Source organism: Leptonotus elevatus, chromosome 18 (genome assembly GCF_054856555.1).
Source record: "Leptonotus elevatus isolate MCC_2025b chromosome 18, RoL_Lele_1.0, whole genome shotgun sequence".
Classification (NCBI taxonomy): Eukaryota; Metazoa; Chordata; class Actinopteri; order Syngnathiformes; family Syngnathidae; genus Leptonotus; species Leptonotus elevatus.
The window spans coordinates 4,748,830-4,765,752 of record NC_141256.1 but is presented as its reverse complement, the minus strand read 5'-3'; the positions used below and the strand labels follow the sequence as shown (position 1 = coordinate 4,765,752).

General features: G+C 37.2%; 2 protein-coding genes across 2 annotated transcripts; one reads left to right on the top strand and one right to left on the bottom strand.

Moving 5' to 3' along the window:
* Positions 1-837: 837 nt before the first annotated feature.
* stmn4 (stathmin-like 4) lies at positions 838-11,332 on the top strand. The gene is made up of 6 exons (XM_086061377.1): positions 838-967; positions 4,099-4,161; positions 4,611-4,706; positions 4,782-4,987; positions 8,796-8,987; positions 10,083-11,332. Exons 2-6 carry the CDS (start codon positions 4,149-4,151, stop codon positions 10,140-10,142), a joined length of 567 nt encoding a protein of 188 aa, XP_085917503.1. The 5' UTR covers positions 838-967; positions 4,099-4,148; the 3' UTR covers positions 10,143-11,332.
* A 1,146-nt stretch (positions 11,333-12,478) lies between these two features.
* il17a/f3 (interleukin 17a/f3) lies at positions 12,479-14,984 on the bottom strand. The gene is made up of 5 exons (XM_086061767.1): positions 14,886-14,984; positions 14,415-14,465; positions 14,094-14,305; positions 13,175-13,318; positions 12,479-12,767 (listed from the first exon to the last, which is right to left on the bottom strand). The coding sequence occupies exons 1-5, from the start codon at positions 14,982-14,984 to the stop codon at positions 12,659-12,661; spliced, it is 615 nt and encodes a 204-aa protein (XP_085917893.1). The 3' UTR covers positions 12,479-12,658.
* Between the last annotated feature and the right edge of the window lie 1,939 nt (positions 14,985-16,923).

Here is a 16,923-nt window from a genome sequence, read left to right as displayed (position 1 = left end):
CTCACCCACATACAAAATAAAAATAAATAAATAAATAAATAAAAGAGAGCAATGATGATGACATGTCAAATCGGTAAAATTACCGAATGAACAATACTGAGCTCTCCAGAAAGAGTAAAATAAAAAATAAAAAAGATAGTAGAAGGAAAAAGTCACGGTCCAGTTATGCCAATAAAAGTTGTTTTTTCAGCGTAGGAAGAGCATATGCCGGTGAGTAATGTTAAAATGCTTCTCTGTATGCATTCCTGAAGCGTTTTGTATGAATAGCCGTTGTTTATAGTGATAAAAGTTCCGTGAGTAGCGCACCACAACCACATCTGCAATATTTTTCTTTTGTAATGCTGTTCACTTGGATGTTTACACTGTGCAATATTTCTGCAACCTGCAAAATGTCAGTGTTTACAGTATGGTTTTTCTTTTCTTTTTGCACTAGCTAGACTTTTATTGCTGCCCAACTTAAATACACTGTCCTTTTGTTGTGTTGTTTTAATACAGCAGTAAGTATGTGTTTCCCCCTGCAAACGCCATCAACTCACCTCTGTGTTTACAGTTACGAGTTAAATAATTGAGCATCCTGTGTGTGTCTTTCGTGGACTCCTCACTGACACACGCACAAACACGCATCCATGCCTCGACATTTTCCGACTCCTGCATCCATGCAGCCCTAAAAAAAAATGCACACACCCCTGCGCTAGACGATAAAACACTGATTGTGCCACCCACCATGCATGACGACACAAAGAGCCGAGTGCCCTCCCCCCTGCATCCTTATTCCCGGCTTCTATTGGCCGCGAGCCCTGGATGCTGGCAGAGTGTCTGGCCAATGAGACTTCTCTAAGGTGATGTCATGGTGGCAGCAGTGATGCTGTTGCTGATGCTGTTGCCCGGTGCCTGAATCTGTGCTGCCAGACGGGGTTAACCAAAGTCGCTACTCCAGCATCAGCAAGAAGAGTCGACCAGTGGGGGGGTGAGTCTCACATCTTACATCATAAATGATTACATCCCCATTTCCATTAAGGTCGTTTATTGAAGAGATTTGATACAATGAGTGAAATGTGTGATTTTATCAGAGCGATTGAGTCGGGGTGTGGGTGTGGAGAATTCTTGTTCCATCTAACGAGCGTGTGCCCACAACGTGTGTCATTTATTATTGATAATCCATATGTTAGAATGCGGCTTTGTTTCTGATTTGGGGGGTTAAAGAGTTATGTGATGAATGTGTATTCAGCAAAAAGGGTGTTTGTATGGGAAAGGCTGTTCAAACTTCATATTCATCTGATTTTACTGTGCTTTTAAATAATGTAATCATCAGTGGTGGGTGTATATTTAAATAGCAACGGATGAATTATGCAATAAATTAAAAAAAAGGCTGCACTGGCTATAAATTGTCCCCTGAGTGTTATGGGCAGTAGTTTCATAAAGGTTTATCATCATTGGGCTATGTGCACTTGAGAACTTATCGATATTGAATTACTGTTCCCTATTAAACAGAATCTTTAGCTAGTAGATGAATCTGATCCCCACATTCAGAACGGAAACAAGAGCAATCTGTAGTAAACTGACCAGAAACGAGGATCACATTATTGTGATACGTTGCTCACAAATCAGCACCCGCCACTTAGGGAAAAGTGGAGGAAACAATTTTTGTTTCTGAAACTAAATTATCTTTATTTTCCACAGTGTGATGAAGAGAACTTCTGTTACTATTTTGGCTGTAAATGTATTTGTATATTTGCATTATATAATAGTGTAGTAGTAGTACTGCCATTTCTTTTTTTTTTATAGCATTGTGAGCCATATAAAAAGAAATGTTTTAGCATCTGTAAATGTATTTGTATATTTGCATTATAGAATAGTTTAATAGTAGTACTACCATTTTTTTTTAAATAGCATTGTGGGCCATATCAAAAGTTATTTTTTTGCATATGTCGCGGGCCACTAAAAATGGATGGCAGGAGCTGTAAATGGCCCCCGGGCAATATTTTGGACATCCCTGTCTTATTGGCTGTAAATGGATTTGTATATTTGCATTATACAATAGTTTAATAGTAGTACTACCATTAAAAAAAATAGCACTGCAGGACATATCAAAAGTAATTTTTTAGCGTATGCCGCAGGCCGGTAAAAATGGATGGCAGGAAATGTAAATGGCCGCCGGGACATATTTTGGACATCCCTGCCTTATTGGCTGTAAATTGATTTGTATATTTGCATTATAGAATAGTTTAATAGTAGTACTACCATTTAAAAAAATAGCACTGCAGGACATATCAAAAGTAATTTTTTAGCGTATGCCGCGGGCCAGTAAAAATGGATGGCCCTCGGGCCATGTTTTGGACACCTCTATTTTATTGGCTGTAAATGTATTTGTATATTTGCATTATAGAATAGTTTACTAGTAGTACTAACATTTATTAAGAATAGCATTGCGGGTCATACCAAATGTTATTTTTTAGCATATGCCGCGGGCCGCTAAAACTGGATGGTGGTGCCGTAAATGGCCCTTGGGCAATATTTTGGACACCACTCTCTAAGACTATCTTGAAATACATAACAAATATTATTTTTTCCAGTTGTTATTGCTTGCCATGCATGAAAATCCCTCATTACAGTATTATGATTAACTCAAGATATGAGAACATGATGTGTCTATTTTATTAGAGGATCCAACTGTTATATAAAATAAAATAAACAAAACTCGCCTTTTACATGTATTCAATTAGATTGTCCAGGGTGTAGCCCGCCTTTTGCCCACGATATCCGTAAAAAAATAAAAAATAAATCCCTTTTTTTTTATATATATATATATATATATACATTTTTTATATACTTTTTTTTAAATAAATACCAATCCTAATAAATATGGTGCATGTGGAATATTAATAAGGGAGCAAACTCCACCCGTTTTATCCATCTCAGTAGGTGGCCATTTTGCCACTTGTTGTCGACTAAAAATAACATCACACTTGTTCAGGTTTCAGGTCATGACCAATCACACCTCACCCTGTGAACGTCACATGACCAAACTCACAAAACAGTTACCCTTCTACATAATAATTAATAATACCACTAATAATAATAATGAGTTATAACTTCATAATTATGTTACTTAAGACATCGTGTATGGCATAAAGAATATGTTGTGTATTATTATTCAGCTCGGTCTTGCTTTTTCTTTGGCTTTTTATGTTGTTTTTTTGTGATGCATCACAAAAGTGTGCCAATGATGGCAAAGAGCAAAAAAGGGAGTTCACCACAGAAGGTTGTAGCAGAGCAGCAGATGGTACGAATGTGTATGCATGTCCAGTGCAATATAATTAAATCAGCTGTACGCATTGAAAATATTAATACACATCATCACTTAGGCAAAAAAGCATATTTCACCATGAAATGACTCAGAACTGTGAGACAGAATGCTAACCACTTGACTAACGTGCTACCTTATTGTCAACACTATTAGATAAATAAATAAACATTTTTTTATTTTTTTTACGACACTTGCAATCACTTGTTTTCACACTTGTATGTGTATCATTTACTGTATTTCAAGGAAATAGCAACTACAACATTTTTTAAACCAGTGCTGATTGCAGAAAGTTTAAAAGACTTTTTAGCATGTAGTAAGTTGCTAAATTTTGTGTTACATACAAAAGGTCAAAAGTATCATTTATTTTTGTGAGATGCTCATCGTTTGTATCACTGCCAGGATAGAAATATCTAAATTCTCGTCATTCTCTGAGAAGTACCCAGATGCTGATTATTCAACATTTCCCTGAAAGGGGAGGGGAGGGGGGGGGGAATCTCTCTTTCTAGCTAGGCAATAATTAGGAGTCTGCGTGCCTGCGCGTGTATTTGCAATTCATTATTCAGTGTCACTTCTTCGGTTGCCTTCTCTCTGTCTTTAATTAAACCGTCTGAAGAATCTCCCTTTTCTCCCTGCACTTGTCCTTTGTCTTTCACTTTCTCTTATTGCTCAGATGAAGCCGTTAATGGGACTTGAGGCACTTGCAACATTCCTCTCCTGTTTGTTCTTTAAAAAAATATATATAATAATAATTTAATCTCTAGTTAGTAATGTCATAATATATTTTTCTGCAGACTGAAAGGGATCTGCGACATCCTTGGAGAGCAACATAAGCATTGGGAAGATGACTCTCGCAGGTAAATAAGTGTAATTTTATCATTACCATCCATCCTGTGTCCTCAAGTTCCTACGCTGGCAATGTAACCCAAATTTCGACTTAAGTTGGATTACCCCATTTAAAGTAGATATTTACATCAAAATACTTTATACGGTAATTTAAAAAAAACATATTTGCTCGACCCAGAACAAATATTTAATTTATAAGCACAGACATTAATTGCTGACGGACGGCAGAGCTGATTGCCTGATGGCGAGCCGACATGCTGATAGACGTCCGTTGCTGGAGGTAACAACAACAACACAAATAAATAAATAACTTTAAAACGGCGTTACTGTGGGAAATTAACAAGAAGAAGGTGCTACGGACGAGGCACGGGCGCCGTAAGGTAGAAATGACGTAGGTTGCGTGGGACGTAACTCGTGGACTCCTTGTAATTTTAAACTGCGCTTGTTTCTGTCTATCCAGCCTACAAAGAAAAAGTGAAAGAGCTCCCCCTGGTGTCTCTGTTTTGCGCCTGCTTTAGGCCACAGAATTTGGAAAAGGCCACGTATAAGGCAGAAGGTAAAACAAATCTCTTTGACATCATCTCAAATTAAATATGACATAAAGTAACCGTTATTAATCTCTACGTCTTAGACGCAGTGGATCTGGGATGGAGTGCCATTAAGGACGTGGAGGTCAAAGAGCTAAACAAGAGGGCATCGGGTCAGGCCTTCGAGGTCATCCTGAAGCCGCCATCGTTTGACGGGTTACCGGACCTCAATACATCCATGCCGCAACGTAGAGACCCATCCCTAGAGGAGATCCAGAAGAAGCTAGAGGCCGCCGAGGACAGACGAAAGGTGGGGAAGGAAAATTGGAGGCCTGAGCTCAGGTTGCTTTTCACTCGTTTCTTTTATCATTTCTACCGTTAGGTTTTTAAATTCTGATTTGATATGTTGGCTCTTAAAATTAATGACGGCAAATATATTTTGGTGATGACCATCTGACCAATCCAGGCTCTTTAGATTATTGTTGAGTAAATGTAATCGTTAGTCAGTCTGACCAGTCGGTGATTGTGTTTTTACATCGGCTAATGCTAAACGCTAGCTTGATTGACAGTTCAACAGTTGTAAACAAGCACTTACTATTGTCCAAGCATTTTTTTGCACGGTCCCGTGCCCGGCAGCTATTAGAATCTGGCTGTGTCGTTTACCTCTCGGTTCCGCAGATGACAGTGATATTGTCCTACTTTGTAACAGTGGAAACGCGGCGCCAGAAACGCAAAGCTCACGTTTGCGCTAGTAGGACTACTTTTCCCATTATTCATAGAAACAGGAAGTAGATCTAATGCTGCATTCGAGGAAGGTCGGGAGTCTGACTTATTTGGCTTTTCCCAGTTCCGACCTGAAATCGTTCACGGCGAAAGTAAAATGGCGGATAGTGATAAATTGTTTTTTGTTTTGGTCCTCAAAACACATTTTGACCTCCAGCAAACGTGCCTTCTTGCAATTTTGCTTCATTTATGTATTTATCTTATTTCATAAGCATTTCATAATTAATAATAATTTCATGCAGGGAGATGGCGGCATACTGTCACGTACCTTGTGTTACGTGAAGTTATGTCGAATACTTATGAATGAAGAAAGCTATCTAGTTTTATACTCGAGTAAATTGTACCATTTTACCATTTACGGTCTGTGTTTCCAAAGCGGTCACCATTGTAGAGTGATGTCACCTTGAAGTCAGTCGAGGTCCTTTTTTTGACCGACTTTGCAAGTGTGATTTCCGATTTTAAGTCGGTGTTCCCGTACACACTTCCTGGTTTGAAGTCGGAAAAGACCAAGAAAAAAAGGAAAAGACCGACTTCCCACTTTCCTCGAATGCAGCATAATTCCTGTATGAAAAAAACATAGGGATGCTAACAAATAAATGCGATAAAATGACAAATGAATAGGAAGGAATTAGAATTTAACTGAAAAGTTGGCATCCTGTCTTTGCCCTGTGTAGATTTAATACATATTATGTAAATTATTTTGAGAGAATTTTGAGCACTGTGTACCACATAAAATCAGTTAAAGGTCAGTAAGCACAACTAGAATTACATACTGGTAATACATAAAATCAGGATTGAGGAACAGGTGCTTCTACTTAACTGGCAGGTTAAAAAGCTTGTTTCTATGGAGGACCAAAACTGCCCAAATTCAAAATAAATAAATGACTAAATAAATGAATTCATAAATAAATGACTAAAAGTGAAAACAAAAACAGATATTAAAAATCTAGTTCAAAAATGTAATACAAATGTGTGTGTGTGTGTGGGGGGGGGTGTGCGTGCGTGCGTGTGTGTGTGTGTGTGTATGTATATATATATATATTTATTTTTTTCACTTTTAGTCATTTATTTATTTAGTCATTTGGCCGTTTTGGTACTCCATATGTTTCCGCCTGTGGCTAAAGCCGAACTGTTTCAGGGTTTGTTCTTTACGGACCTGGATTCCCCAAGCCTGCAAAAGACACACCGGATTTATGGTCGCACTGTTGATTTAAGATCACTTTATAATTTGAAAAATATAGTAAATCCCAATGACTTAATAGCGAAAGAAGTCTACAGCTATATGACAACAAACTTGTCTGTGACGACCTCTTCAACAAAGCTAGATGGACAAACCCAAACAGTGTAACCTTGGCATTGAACCAGCCTTTGTGTGTTGACGGATTTATAAAGGGAAACGGTTGGAAACAGATAAGAGGAAATAGGGAGGGTCTGCTCAGGCGGATGGGAAGAAAGGGAGGAAAGCGGAGAAAGGAATGATGAAAAGACACATAAAAAAGGGCAGTCACACAATCACACACAGGTGCACATGGTTGCTCATTTCAATGAGCAAATTGAACCTGGAGGAAAGGGGAGGGGAAGATGAGGTGAGATAAATTACAGTCTGTCCCATTTATTTATTTATTTTATACGGCAGGAGGGACATTCATTTCTGCTTAGTACTGTTTTGCTAAGCATCCAGCTGGTCTCAGGCAAAGTGTACCAGCCACCAACAGCATTCAAATAAATAATCTTACAATTTAACCCCCCCTCCACATTAATCAAAATGCAAGAGCTAAAAACAATAATAATAATTAAAAAAAACAAGGGCAAGTAACAATATCACAGATGATTAATTTCCAAAGAGACTACTGTGCAAAACACAAGGGAACGGGGTCACTGCTTGACACAATAGGGTATTAAACAAAACAAAAAAGAAAGAGACGTGAAACAGAATCCTTAAAGCTTGAGCACAAAATTACAAACTTAAATCAAGAAACCTCACACTAAAATTTGATCAACTGAAACGAGTTCCATAAATCAAGTGCCTGCCCCAACCCATTAATGACAACAGCCACCTCCTTATATAATAGAAACAAATGTTCTGAATGACTGAAAATAAACCAGTGCTGTCACTATCGAATATTTTTAGAATCGATTAATCTATCGATTACACAATGGATTAATCGACTAATCTGATTCATTTAAATTTTGAATTTAAGTGTATTACAAAAGCATTTTTGCCCTGATTACTATTTATTAACCAGTGATTGGTGGTTATTTCGTACTTCGTATAGTGATTTAAAAAATATATATATATTTTTAAAGGTGGATTGATGTTGTACTATGTTACCAATTTGGTCATTGTTTTCCAAAGTAAAACATATGTTTGCAAATGTCTTATTTTGATTAAACACACAAGATAATCAGTTTTCTTCCAATAAAGACTACAGAAATCAGTGAACAATTACTGTTGAAATGCTGAAATCAGAGGTTTTGGACAGTTAAAAAAATGGCTACAAACTATTACTCGATTATTAAAATAGTTGTCGATTCATTTGATAATCGTTGACCTGTCGATTCATCGATTAATTTTGACAGCTCTCAAATAAACTACACATTTTTAATATACTTTTATTTGCAGCAGGTTGTAATCCAATAATTATTTAAGTACATTTTATATTCCTATATTCATAAGTGCAGTGTCATTGTCGAAATTAGGGATCTTCGATAGCTCTTTTTTCCAGACTAATTCCAATTCGAGTACACAACTCTTGAGTGCTTACTGATACCAACATAAACTACAAAATAGATTTTTTTTTCCTAAAAATTGCATGAAACTAATGGCAGTTTCTATTACTTTTTCTAATGTGTTCATGAAATACATATTTTGTATAGAACACACAATAAAAGGAATACAATGAAACAAATAATTCAGTGGCCCCAAAAAAATCCCGATCAAATATGTGGTTGTACAGCTTCATTCCCATCATACTAGTATGGGCCGGCGTCACAAGAACCCGATACCGGTTTGGTACTGGCCCATCCCTAGCAGAAATTTTAAGCTTAAAAAAAATAAAATAATAATAATAATAATAATAAAAATAATAAAAAAATTGAGGATGAGGTACTTGGTGTAAAAAGTTTGACAATCACTGGTGGTAGTGTTATGGTCCTCATGAATGTCACCAAAAATGTAGTGTGAATTGTTTTTAGTGCACTTTATAAAGTTATGTCCGCTGCCCTGTGATTGGCTCTCGCCCCAAAGTCAGCTGGGCTATAGCCGAATCAGGACAAAAATCATTTTGTGACATGGCCTGTTGACTGCATCTCAATAGTTGTTTACGTGGCTGCAGGGCCAGGAGGCGGAGCTGCTGAAGCACCTGGCAGAGAAGAGGGAGCACGAGCGTGAGGTGATCCAGAAAGCCTTTGAGGAGAACAACAACTTCATCAAGAACGCCAAGGAGAAGCTGGAGCAGAAGATGGAGGCAAACAAGGAGAACAGGGATGCTTTGTTGGCCGCCATGCTGGAGAGGCTGCAGGAGAAGGTACTGATGACACCACTGGTTGAACATTTAACATTTGTGTAAAGAACATTTACCTTAATAGTAAGCACATTTTTAAAATGTGCCCAGGGAGATCATGTCCGACATTCCTCCTTCTCCATAAAAGTGTTTTTTGCTCAACCAGTCAAAAGACAGAATATACCAACACATCATTCTAAAGCCCTTTTCACACTGCACTCACTCAGTGACAAAGAGTCGTGCAGCAATGTGAAATGATCGGTTGCCAGTGCCACTCTTATTTGGAAATGCTGAAGTAGGAGCCAGGAACCAGGAAGTAAAAACTGGTTTTTAGACCACACCTGGACAAGATGTAGCTTTGATTGTTGCAAAAGAAAGTCTTAATTTAATAAGTCAACCCCCCCAAAAAATATATTCTCTGCAGCGCCACTAGTCTAAATATGGTATTCTGGTTAATATTGTGTTAGTGGGTTATGAGTTAAATAGCAAAATCCAGCTTTCCAAATTTCAGGGGTCGGCCATTTTGCCAGGTGACATTTTGTTGAGGTCAGGTGACAACCACTCACAGCGCAGCTTCAGAAAACAGGTGCGCTGTGATTGGTTGTTGCCTGAGCCCTGAGCAACTGAGATGTTATCTTCGGTCGACAGCAAGTGACAAAATGGCCGCCCCCTGAGATGGATAACAACGGCTGGAATTTTCTCTATTACTTATTTTCCACAAATGTAATATTAAATAGAATGTCATGTTTACACTAGTCAGGTCACATATAACATATTATTGTCAAGAAATGTTTAAGGTTGATGTCCACTTTAAGAAGAAGGAGGAGGACACCAGCAGCAGAGAAAAAATAATCGGTGGGAACTTGAATTGTTTAATCACGCCGTTACTTAAATAAAATGCCGCCACTCTTGAATAGAACATTTTCCAATTTGAGAAAAAGTCCTTCTGCAACATTCCGTGTTCTCTGCCCCGACCACATACACAATGAATGGGTTCCACGAAGGGCATCCTGCTTCCTGCTAAATGCAGTGTGAAAAGGGCTTAAGGCCCTGAAATCTAATTAGTTAAAAAAAAAAAAAAAACGGCTGCCGCCAATGTTAATTCCGTTTGCTCGGCAGGACAAACATGCGGAGGAGGTGAGGAAGAACAAGGAGCTGAAGGAGGAGGCCTGCCGATAGACGACTGGAAAGAGAGAGCGTCGAGAGGAGGGAGAGGCCCGTAAAGAGCAGATAGAGATGGTTTGTGTTTGATTTTTAAAATCAGGAGTGCAAAGCGATCCAGGTGGGGTGGGGGAGGGGGGGACTCATAAAGCGACTCAAAAAAAGAGAGAAGACTTTCATATTGATGTAGGTCAGAACGAGCTGTACAAAAAGCTTCAGTAACTCGATGTTGAACAAATGATTTTTTTTCCCAAGGCAATGTTAGATGGGGCATTTCATGCACTGAATAGAGGACGGAAGCGACATTCATACTTTTACTAACTGTGTTTGCATTTTTTTTTAAGAAATCAAATATGATACACAAGTTTTTTTGTTTTTTAGGCATCAAAGCATTTTTTCCTAACATTACAGTAGACCCAGAGAAGGCCATCTTACGGGTCTATCTTTTCTTAAAATTATGAAAAATAAATATACTTAAAAAAAAACTGAATAAGAGTTACAAGTAAGTATTACTAAAATTGTTCTTGCTTTTTATAACTGCTCCGCTTAATTTCGTTTTTTCGTACAGCAAACTCCAATAATTACCCATGCTTGAGGCTAACTGCCTATTTAGTGCATAGCAGGGTAAATAAAATTAGCGAGCACACACATTCAGCTTTTGCGCCTTCTGTATATACATTAAAAGCATTCTTACCAGGGATTGAAATGTGAAAATGACTCCATTTGGGATATATCACACTCTTTAGGGACATCTAGAGCAGAAGTTGCGTCGGGGGACTTTAAACTGCTGTATTTTGCAATTTTCAGGGTCTTTTAGCTCATTCAATGTAGTGTAGTTGTTAATTAGTCTCTTATATTCACAGCACGAATTGCACTCTTATTTTATCAAGCACAACTCCGAAGCACACATACATACATGGCAGGCAAAAGAAACGTACGTATATGATGATTTGTAGGAAAAGAGTTTGTGTTTTGAAGGACAGATTTGTGCTGGAATTCATCTTTGGCATGTGTCACTGTGCTCTGTTGGATTGTGAACGATACAAAAAAAAAAAAGAATAGAAAAGATTGATGTCATTTGCTTGAGTTGTTGAGTCGTGCGGCTTTTCTTGAAACGCTGAAAATGTTTGCACAGTAATTTGGAAAAATGTATTGATTTGAGTGTATCCATTTGGCATGGTCAGTATAAAAAAAACAGCTCGACTGAATGCTCATATGGTTTGGGTGTCATTATTTCCTTTTATGTACAATATTGATGAACATGCTCAAGTCCTATTTTTAAAAGAAATAAAATGTTGGTCTTTCTTTTCTTTTTTACAAAAAAAAATACTAATAATAATGTTAGAATAAAATCATATTTGCACAAGAGTAAAACATTTTTTACATTAAAACAATATCAGTGCATTTTTATGGGGGGGGAATATATTCCAAGAATAAAGTTTTTATAAAAAAAAAAACTAAAATAAATAAATACAAGAATTTTGTCATATTTTTGGATTAATAAAAATGTTAAGAATAAAGCCATAATTTTATGAGAAAAATAAAATTGGATTTATACCAGAAAAAATATTCAACTGATACATGAAGAAAGTTGAAGAAAAATAAGTAATATTACAAGTATTTTTGTTTAGACCGATACCAGTACAAGTACTCTACTCTTAAGTAGTCACAGATACAAAGTACAGATACCACTACTACTTTTGATACATAAAATTTTCCCCCAAAACAATGACAGATCATTTTAAAGAAAGACTTGTACAGTGTATGCCAAAATAGCATTTTTTACGTGAAATTGCATTAAATTAAGGGCAATCTTCCATTCGTCTAATTTCTCGTTCCTAATTGTAATGCAGCCACAAGAGGGCAGCTAATACTGATATCGGCGTCCGTCAAGTAGTACCAATACCTATTAATGTGACCAGTTATCTGCCCTTGCAGTCACAAGCAATCATGGCTCAGTTTGCAGAAGACAGGTGAGCCGTGATTGATCGTTACCTGAACTCTGAGCACCTGTGATGTCATTTTCAGTTGACAGCAAGTGGCAAAATGTGCTTTTAAAGGTATGAATTGTACACTGAAAAGATAATGATGTTATCAAATTAATTCTAGGCAAAATATTAACTTTTTATTGCTGCAAATGGGTATTTCAGTCAAGTATCCCTTTTTTATTAAAAAAAAAAATGACGAACTAAGTATTGACGGAAGTGGTTTTTCATCCGTCACAGTAATCGTCACTTAAATGAGTCAAGTACCGACAAATGCCCGTTTTGATGACGATTGCTGGTACTGTACAACTGTAGGGGAAACAAAAGGCACATACAACGGAATTACATTTCATAATATTTTAATAGACAGCACCAGGTGAGAGTAATTTCTTACTATTTAAGAGGTCAAATGTAATATTTTCTAACATTACTAAAGATTGTAAAGGCTTGGCATCACAAGAGTGCACAAAACAACTCATGCATGAAGTAGCAAGCGCAGAAAAATGACTACGGTAACAATAAAAGTGACAAGCATTACTGTATGAGAAGTCAAACAGTCCGCCTTATGCATGTACAGCCCACTGTGATTGTCTCTGTTTCCAGTCTGAACCTCTTCTTCTTCGTCCTCAAGTTGCTATTTGGCTTTTGGTTTGTGACTCTACAATGGGATAGAGCCAAAAGCAATCACTATTACTTTGTATGGCAAGACTCCAAATAAGCAGTTTTACATAGCAGTTTGCAAGTCCAGTTGCGTGTGCAATTCTATTGACAATTCTGAGCTTACGCCACAAGTCAAAGGAACTCGGTCAAAGGAAAGCTCTGCGCTCGTTGAAAATCATTGTATTGCTAAACCAGGCAGATTGTTGTCGTAGTCAAATGACACGTCATCACATTTTGAAAACAAAATAACCCTCACAAATCAAATTACAATGATCGAAAGTTCAATGATTCTCAAAAAGCGAAGAGCTTCTTTTCACCGAGTTGACCATCATTTTTGACTTGAGACGTAAGCTGCCTTGGAATTGCCAATATCTCCCGTACCGCACCCATACAGTTGTTACCCACCTGCGCAGAACCAGGACCTGGTACTTGATAGGTTTGACCTCCAAGGTCGCATCCACCTGACCACTCTCGTGGCTGAGACAAGCAGAAGTCAGGCAGTTTGCACTGGAGAGGACCCGAGGGAGACGAGATTCCACACAGGACTCCCTGGAGAAAAGGTTGTGGTCAGTTCGATAACCATGACGCACAACTGGTAAACTGGATAAATTACATTTACATGACATTACAATATACTGACAGATAACAGTAGATGAAGCTGCTCACCCTTTTCATTTCAAGTTCACTAGCTAGCTAGATCATGGTATTGAGGCTAGTATAGCTGCTAGCTAGCTAGCTAGTAGAAAGATAGATAGATGAATGGATGGATGGAGAGAGAGAGAGAGAGAGAGAGAGAGAGAGAGAGAGAGAGAGAGAGAGAGAGAGAGAGAGAGAGAGAGAGAGAGAGAGAGAGAGAGAGATTTAGCTTGCTAGCTACAGTAGCTAGTTAGTTAGCAAGATAAATAGATGGATGGATGGATAGATAGACAGACAGACAGACGGACAATTGTGATTAGATTAAAGATGTTTGTAATTTTCTATTATACTACTTATATAGTCATAGACACCTTTCACAGTTCACATTTTGAAAAAAATGTTTTATTTAGTTATATAAATTATTATTGTCTAGAAGTTTTCAGTGTTACATCACATGCTAGTGATATACAAAGTAATACTAATAATATAAATTAAGAAGAAGAAGGTTGAATTACTTTAGTTTAAAATAATATATTTTTATTTCATTATTTTTTTTAAACAACTATTTAGGTTACAGTATTTTCCACTTCTTTTCAAATATGTACATAACATTGTATGAGTACAGATGACACTCGCATACTTTTCCATTTGATTCATTATTTACATTGAGTAAATGTGTCTTGCTCACTTGTAAGTCCAGGGTGACAGAGACATGTTGGCAATATTTGGGACAGAACTGCTGACCATCAGATCGCCTGATCCATGCATCCAATTCTCCACCACCAGCCTCACTGTCCTTCTCTTAAGTCCACCTCTACGGCGCACCCGGACTTTGTCCATGGGGCTGCCGCTGGTGGCGTGCAACGCAGTAACCAGGCCCAGCAACAAGACAACTCTTAACTTAAAAAAAAAAAAAGATAAATAAACTCTCTTATTTCTCAGTTGAGGCATCATAACAATACTGATGAAAATATTAGGAGATAACAGAAAACAAAAAAGCTCAACTCACCGCAAACATGATGGTGACGTCCAACTTCACAGCAAAGCTCTCTTGTTGTTTCTTCGACAATAATGTTCTGGTCTGATTGGCTCGTTTCTTTTTTTTCATTTTAAAGCCACTCGATAAACAGCAGATTAAACTTTGTTTGTTTGTTCCTCCTCCATCACATCACTGTTGTGGTTGTTGTGGTCATGAATCAGCAAATCTAGTTCAAATACAAAAAAAAAAGTGACATATTATCAGTGTGCATCTCCGGACAGAGGAAGCTGTAAAATGGAGCACCTGCACCGTGACACGCGGCAAGGCTTTTTATCGAGGTGCTGAGTCATCACTATTAAAATGTTAAAGGTAACAGATGCAGGGAAGTGAGATTTTGGATCAAGCGTTTTTCACATAACGATAAATATGTCGTCAAAAAAAAAAAATGTGTGACTTTTTACCAGATTTTTGTTAGCCAGTGTTTCTGTTTCACTAGAGTACCAGTATGGCGCAGAACGCCTCACCCTTGCTCTTCTGTTCCCATTTATTAAAAGTGCAGCTGTTCACAGGGTCCAGAGAATGATTCTTAATGACCTTCATTTCCCAAAGTACTGTTTGACTTACTAAGTTCAAGATCACTTGTTTATACAGCATTGTTGTAAGAATGGCCCGAGGACCTTGCATGGCCAGAAAAGCCTCATTCAAAGTGGAGGACAGAAAAATATTAAATATCTCTAAAGGGGAATTCAACCACAAATCTAATTGTAATGAGATGCTCTATGTGGTCTAAGCATGACATTCTGATTAATATCGTGTTTGTGAAATATGAATTAACTCATTCACTGCCATTGACAGCTATAGACTATAGCTATATTTTTAATAGTAAAACATAAAACGTACCATCTCATCCCATAAAAACAGGCATATTTCAGCAAGGCTAGAAAATGTGAAGTACATTTTATTTATGAATCACAAGATTCTCAAAAACTTTAAGTTCCCCACTAATATTAAACAATTAACCACACCTGAGTAATAACAGAGATGTATCGGTAATATATCAGTAAATGAATTATTCCCAGCATTCCCAAATGCATGTTGTACAAAATAAGAAACTGGTGTGTTTTTATCTGATGTTGTTGCTCAACTTCAGATGAAAGTAAAAATGTAATCTAAAATTGACACGCAAAGTTCTTTTTTTTGCACTATATGAGTCATCTGTGGCTTTCTAAACTCGAGAACAAGTACATTCTCTTTTGCAGATTGATCAGGGCCACAAGTAAGTTGTAACCGAGCTCTAACTTTGTAGGTGTTGTGTGAAGGAAGGTCAATATGCTAACACTCTTTTGGACGCTATTAATACTGTTGCGCACGAATGAACACATGATGAATATACCATGCATTTTGATATCAGAATAACAATCACTGATAACGGGAGAGCACAGCATACAGTACTTGTTAGATTTATTTATTTTTTATCTTGAGAGGGTAAAACTATAGGAAATAAATTATATAAAATAATAAATGAAAACCATTCCATTGTTTTAAATATCCACTTTTAAAACAACTTTTAGCTTTTGACTAGCTAAGAGTCAGCATTGTTTTAGTGTTTTATGTGCCTGCTGTATTTTGTGTTCATTTATTATTTTTTTTAAATAAACTTATTTACTTACCAACTTATATGTATTAATTTATCTTGAGTTCATTTATTGTATTTTATTCCCTACTTAAAACCCTATAACGCCAAACGTATCATTAAATACAAGACATTTTGAGCCCTCTATTTCATGAGTATAATGGGGGGGGGGGGGGTACGGCGTGCGTAACGCTTCGTATGGTTGGCCGAGCTATGAACATTAACCTGTTTTTTTTTTTTTATTGCAAAACTTACAATAGCCATTCTTAAAAATGACAAACCAACGACTGAAACAATTGACTATACATAAAAGAAAACAATAACAAACCAGGGGGGATAAGTTTACAGAAAATACTGAAATGTTGACATTAATTTGTTGGTCTTGATAGCCTTTTGACTACGAGAAAACTTAATGGACTCGATGTACTGCCTGATTTCACAACGGAAAGCAATTCAATAAGTTTTCCTATGTAATAAAGTTTTTTGCGCCTTTTAATCGATGTGGTGCACGTTAAACAAAAGTAACGAGTAACGGCCCTCTGTCTTGAAAATGTATAGAGTAAAGTACAGATACTGTTTTTAAAATGTAACGGATAAAAGTAACTACTACTAAAAAAACTTTAAAAAAAACTACTAAAGTTACAGTAACAAAGTGTTTGTACTTCGTTATTTCCCATCTCTGGGTATCAGTTACTATCGTGTGTACCGCTACCTTGAAGTATTGGCCAGATATATTTGGTATCGGTACTTGCTTGTCCCTACTTTTACAGAATCATGAATTGAATGCTTTTAAAGACTAAGGATCTGCGTAAAGGCTGCAGGAACACCCCTGTAACCTACCTCTTGCCTGAAGACGGCTGCGATAGCCTTCAGCTCGCAGCCCTAATGATGATTAAGTGATATGGA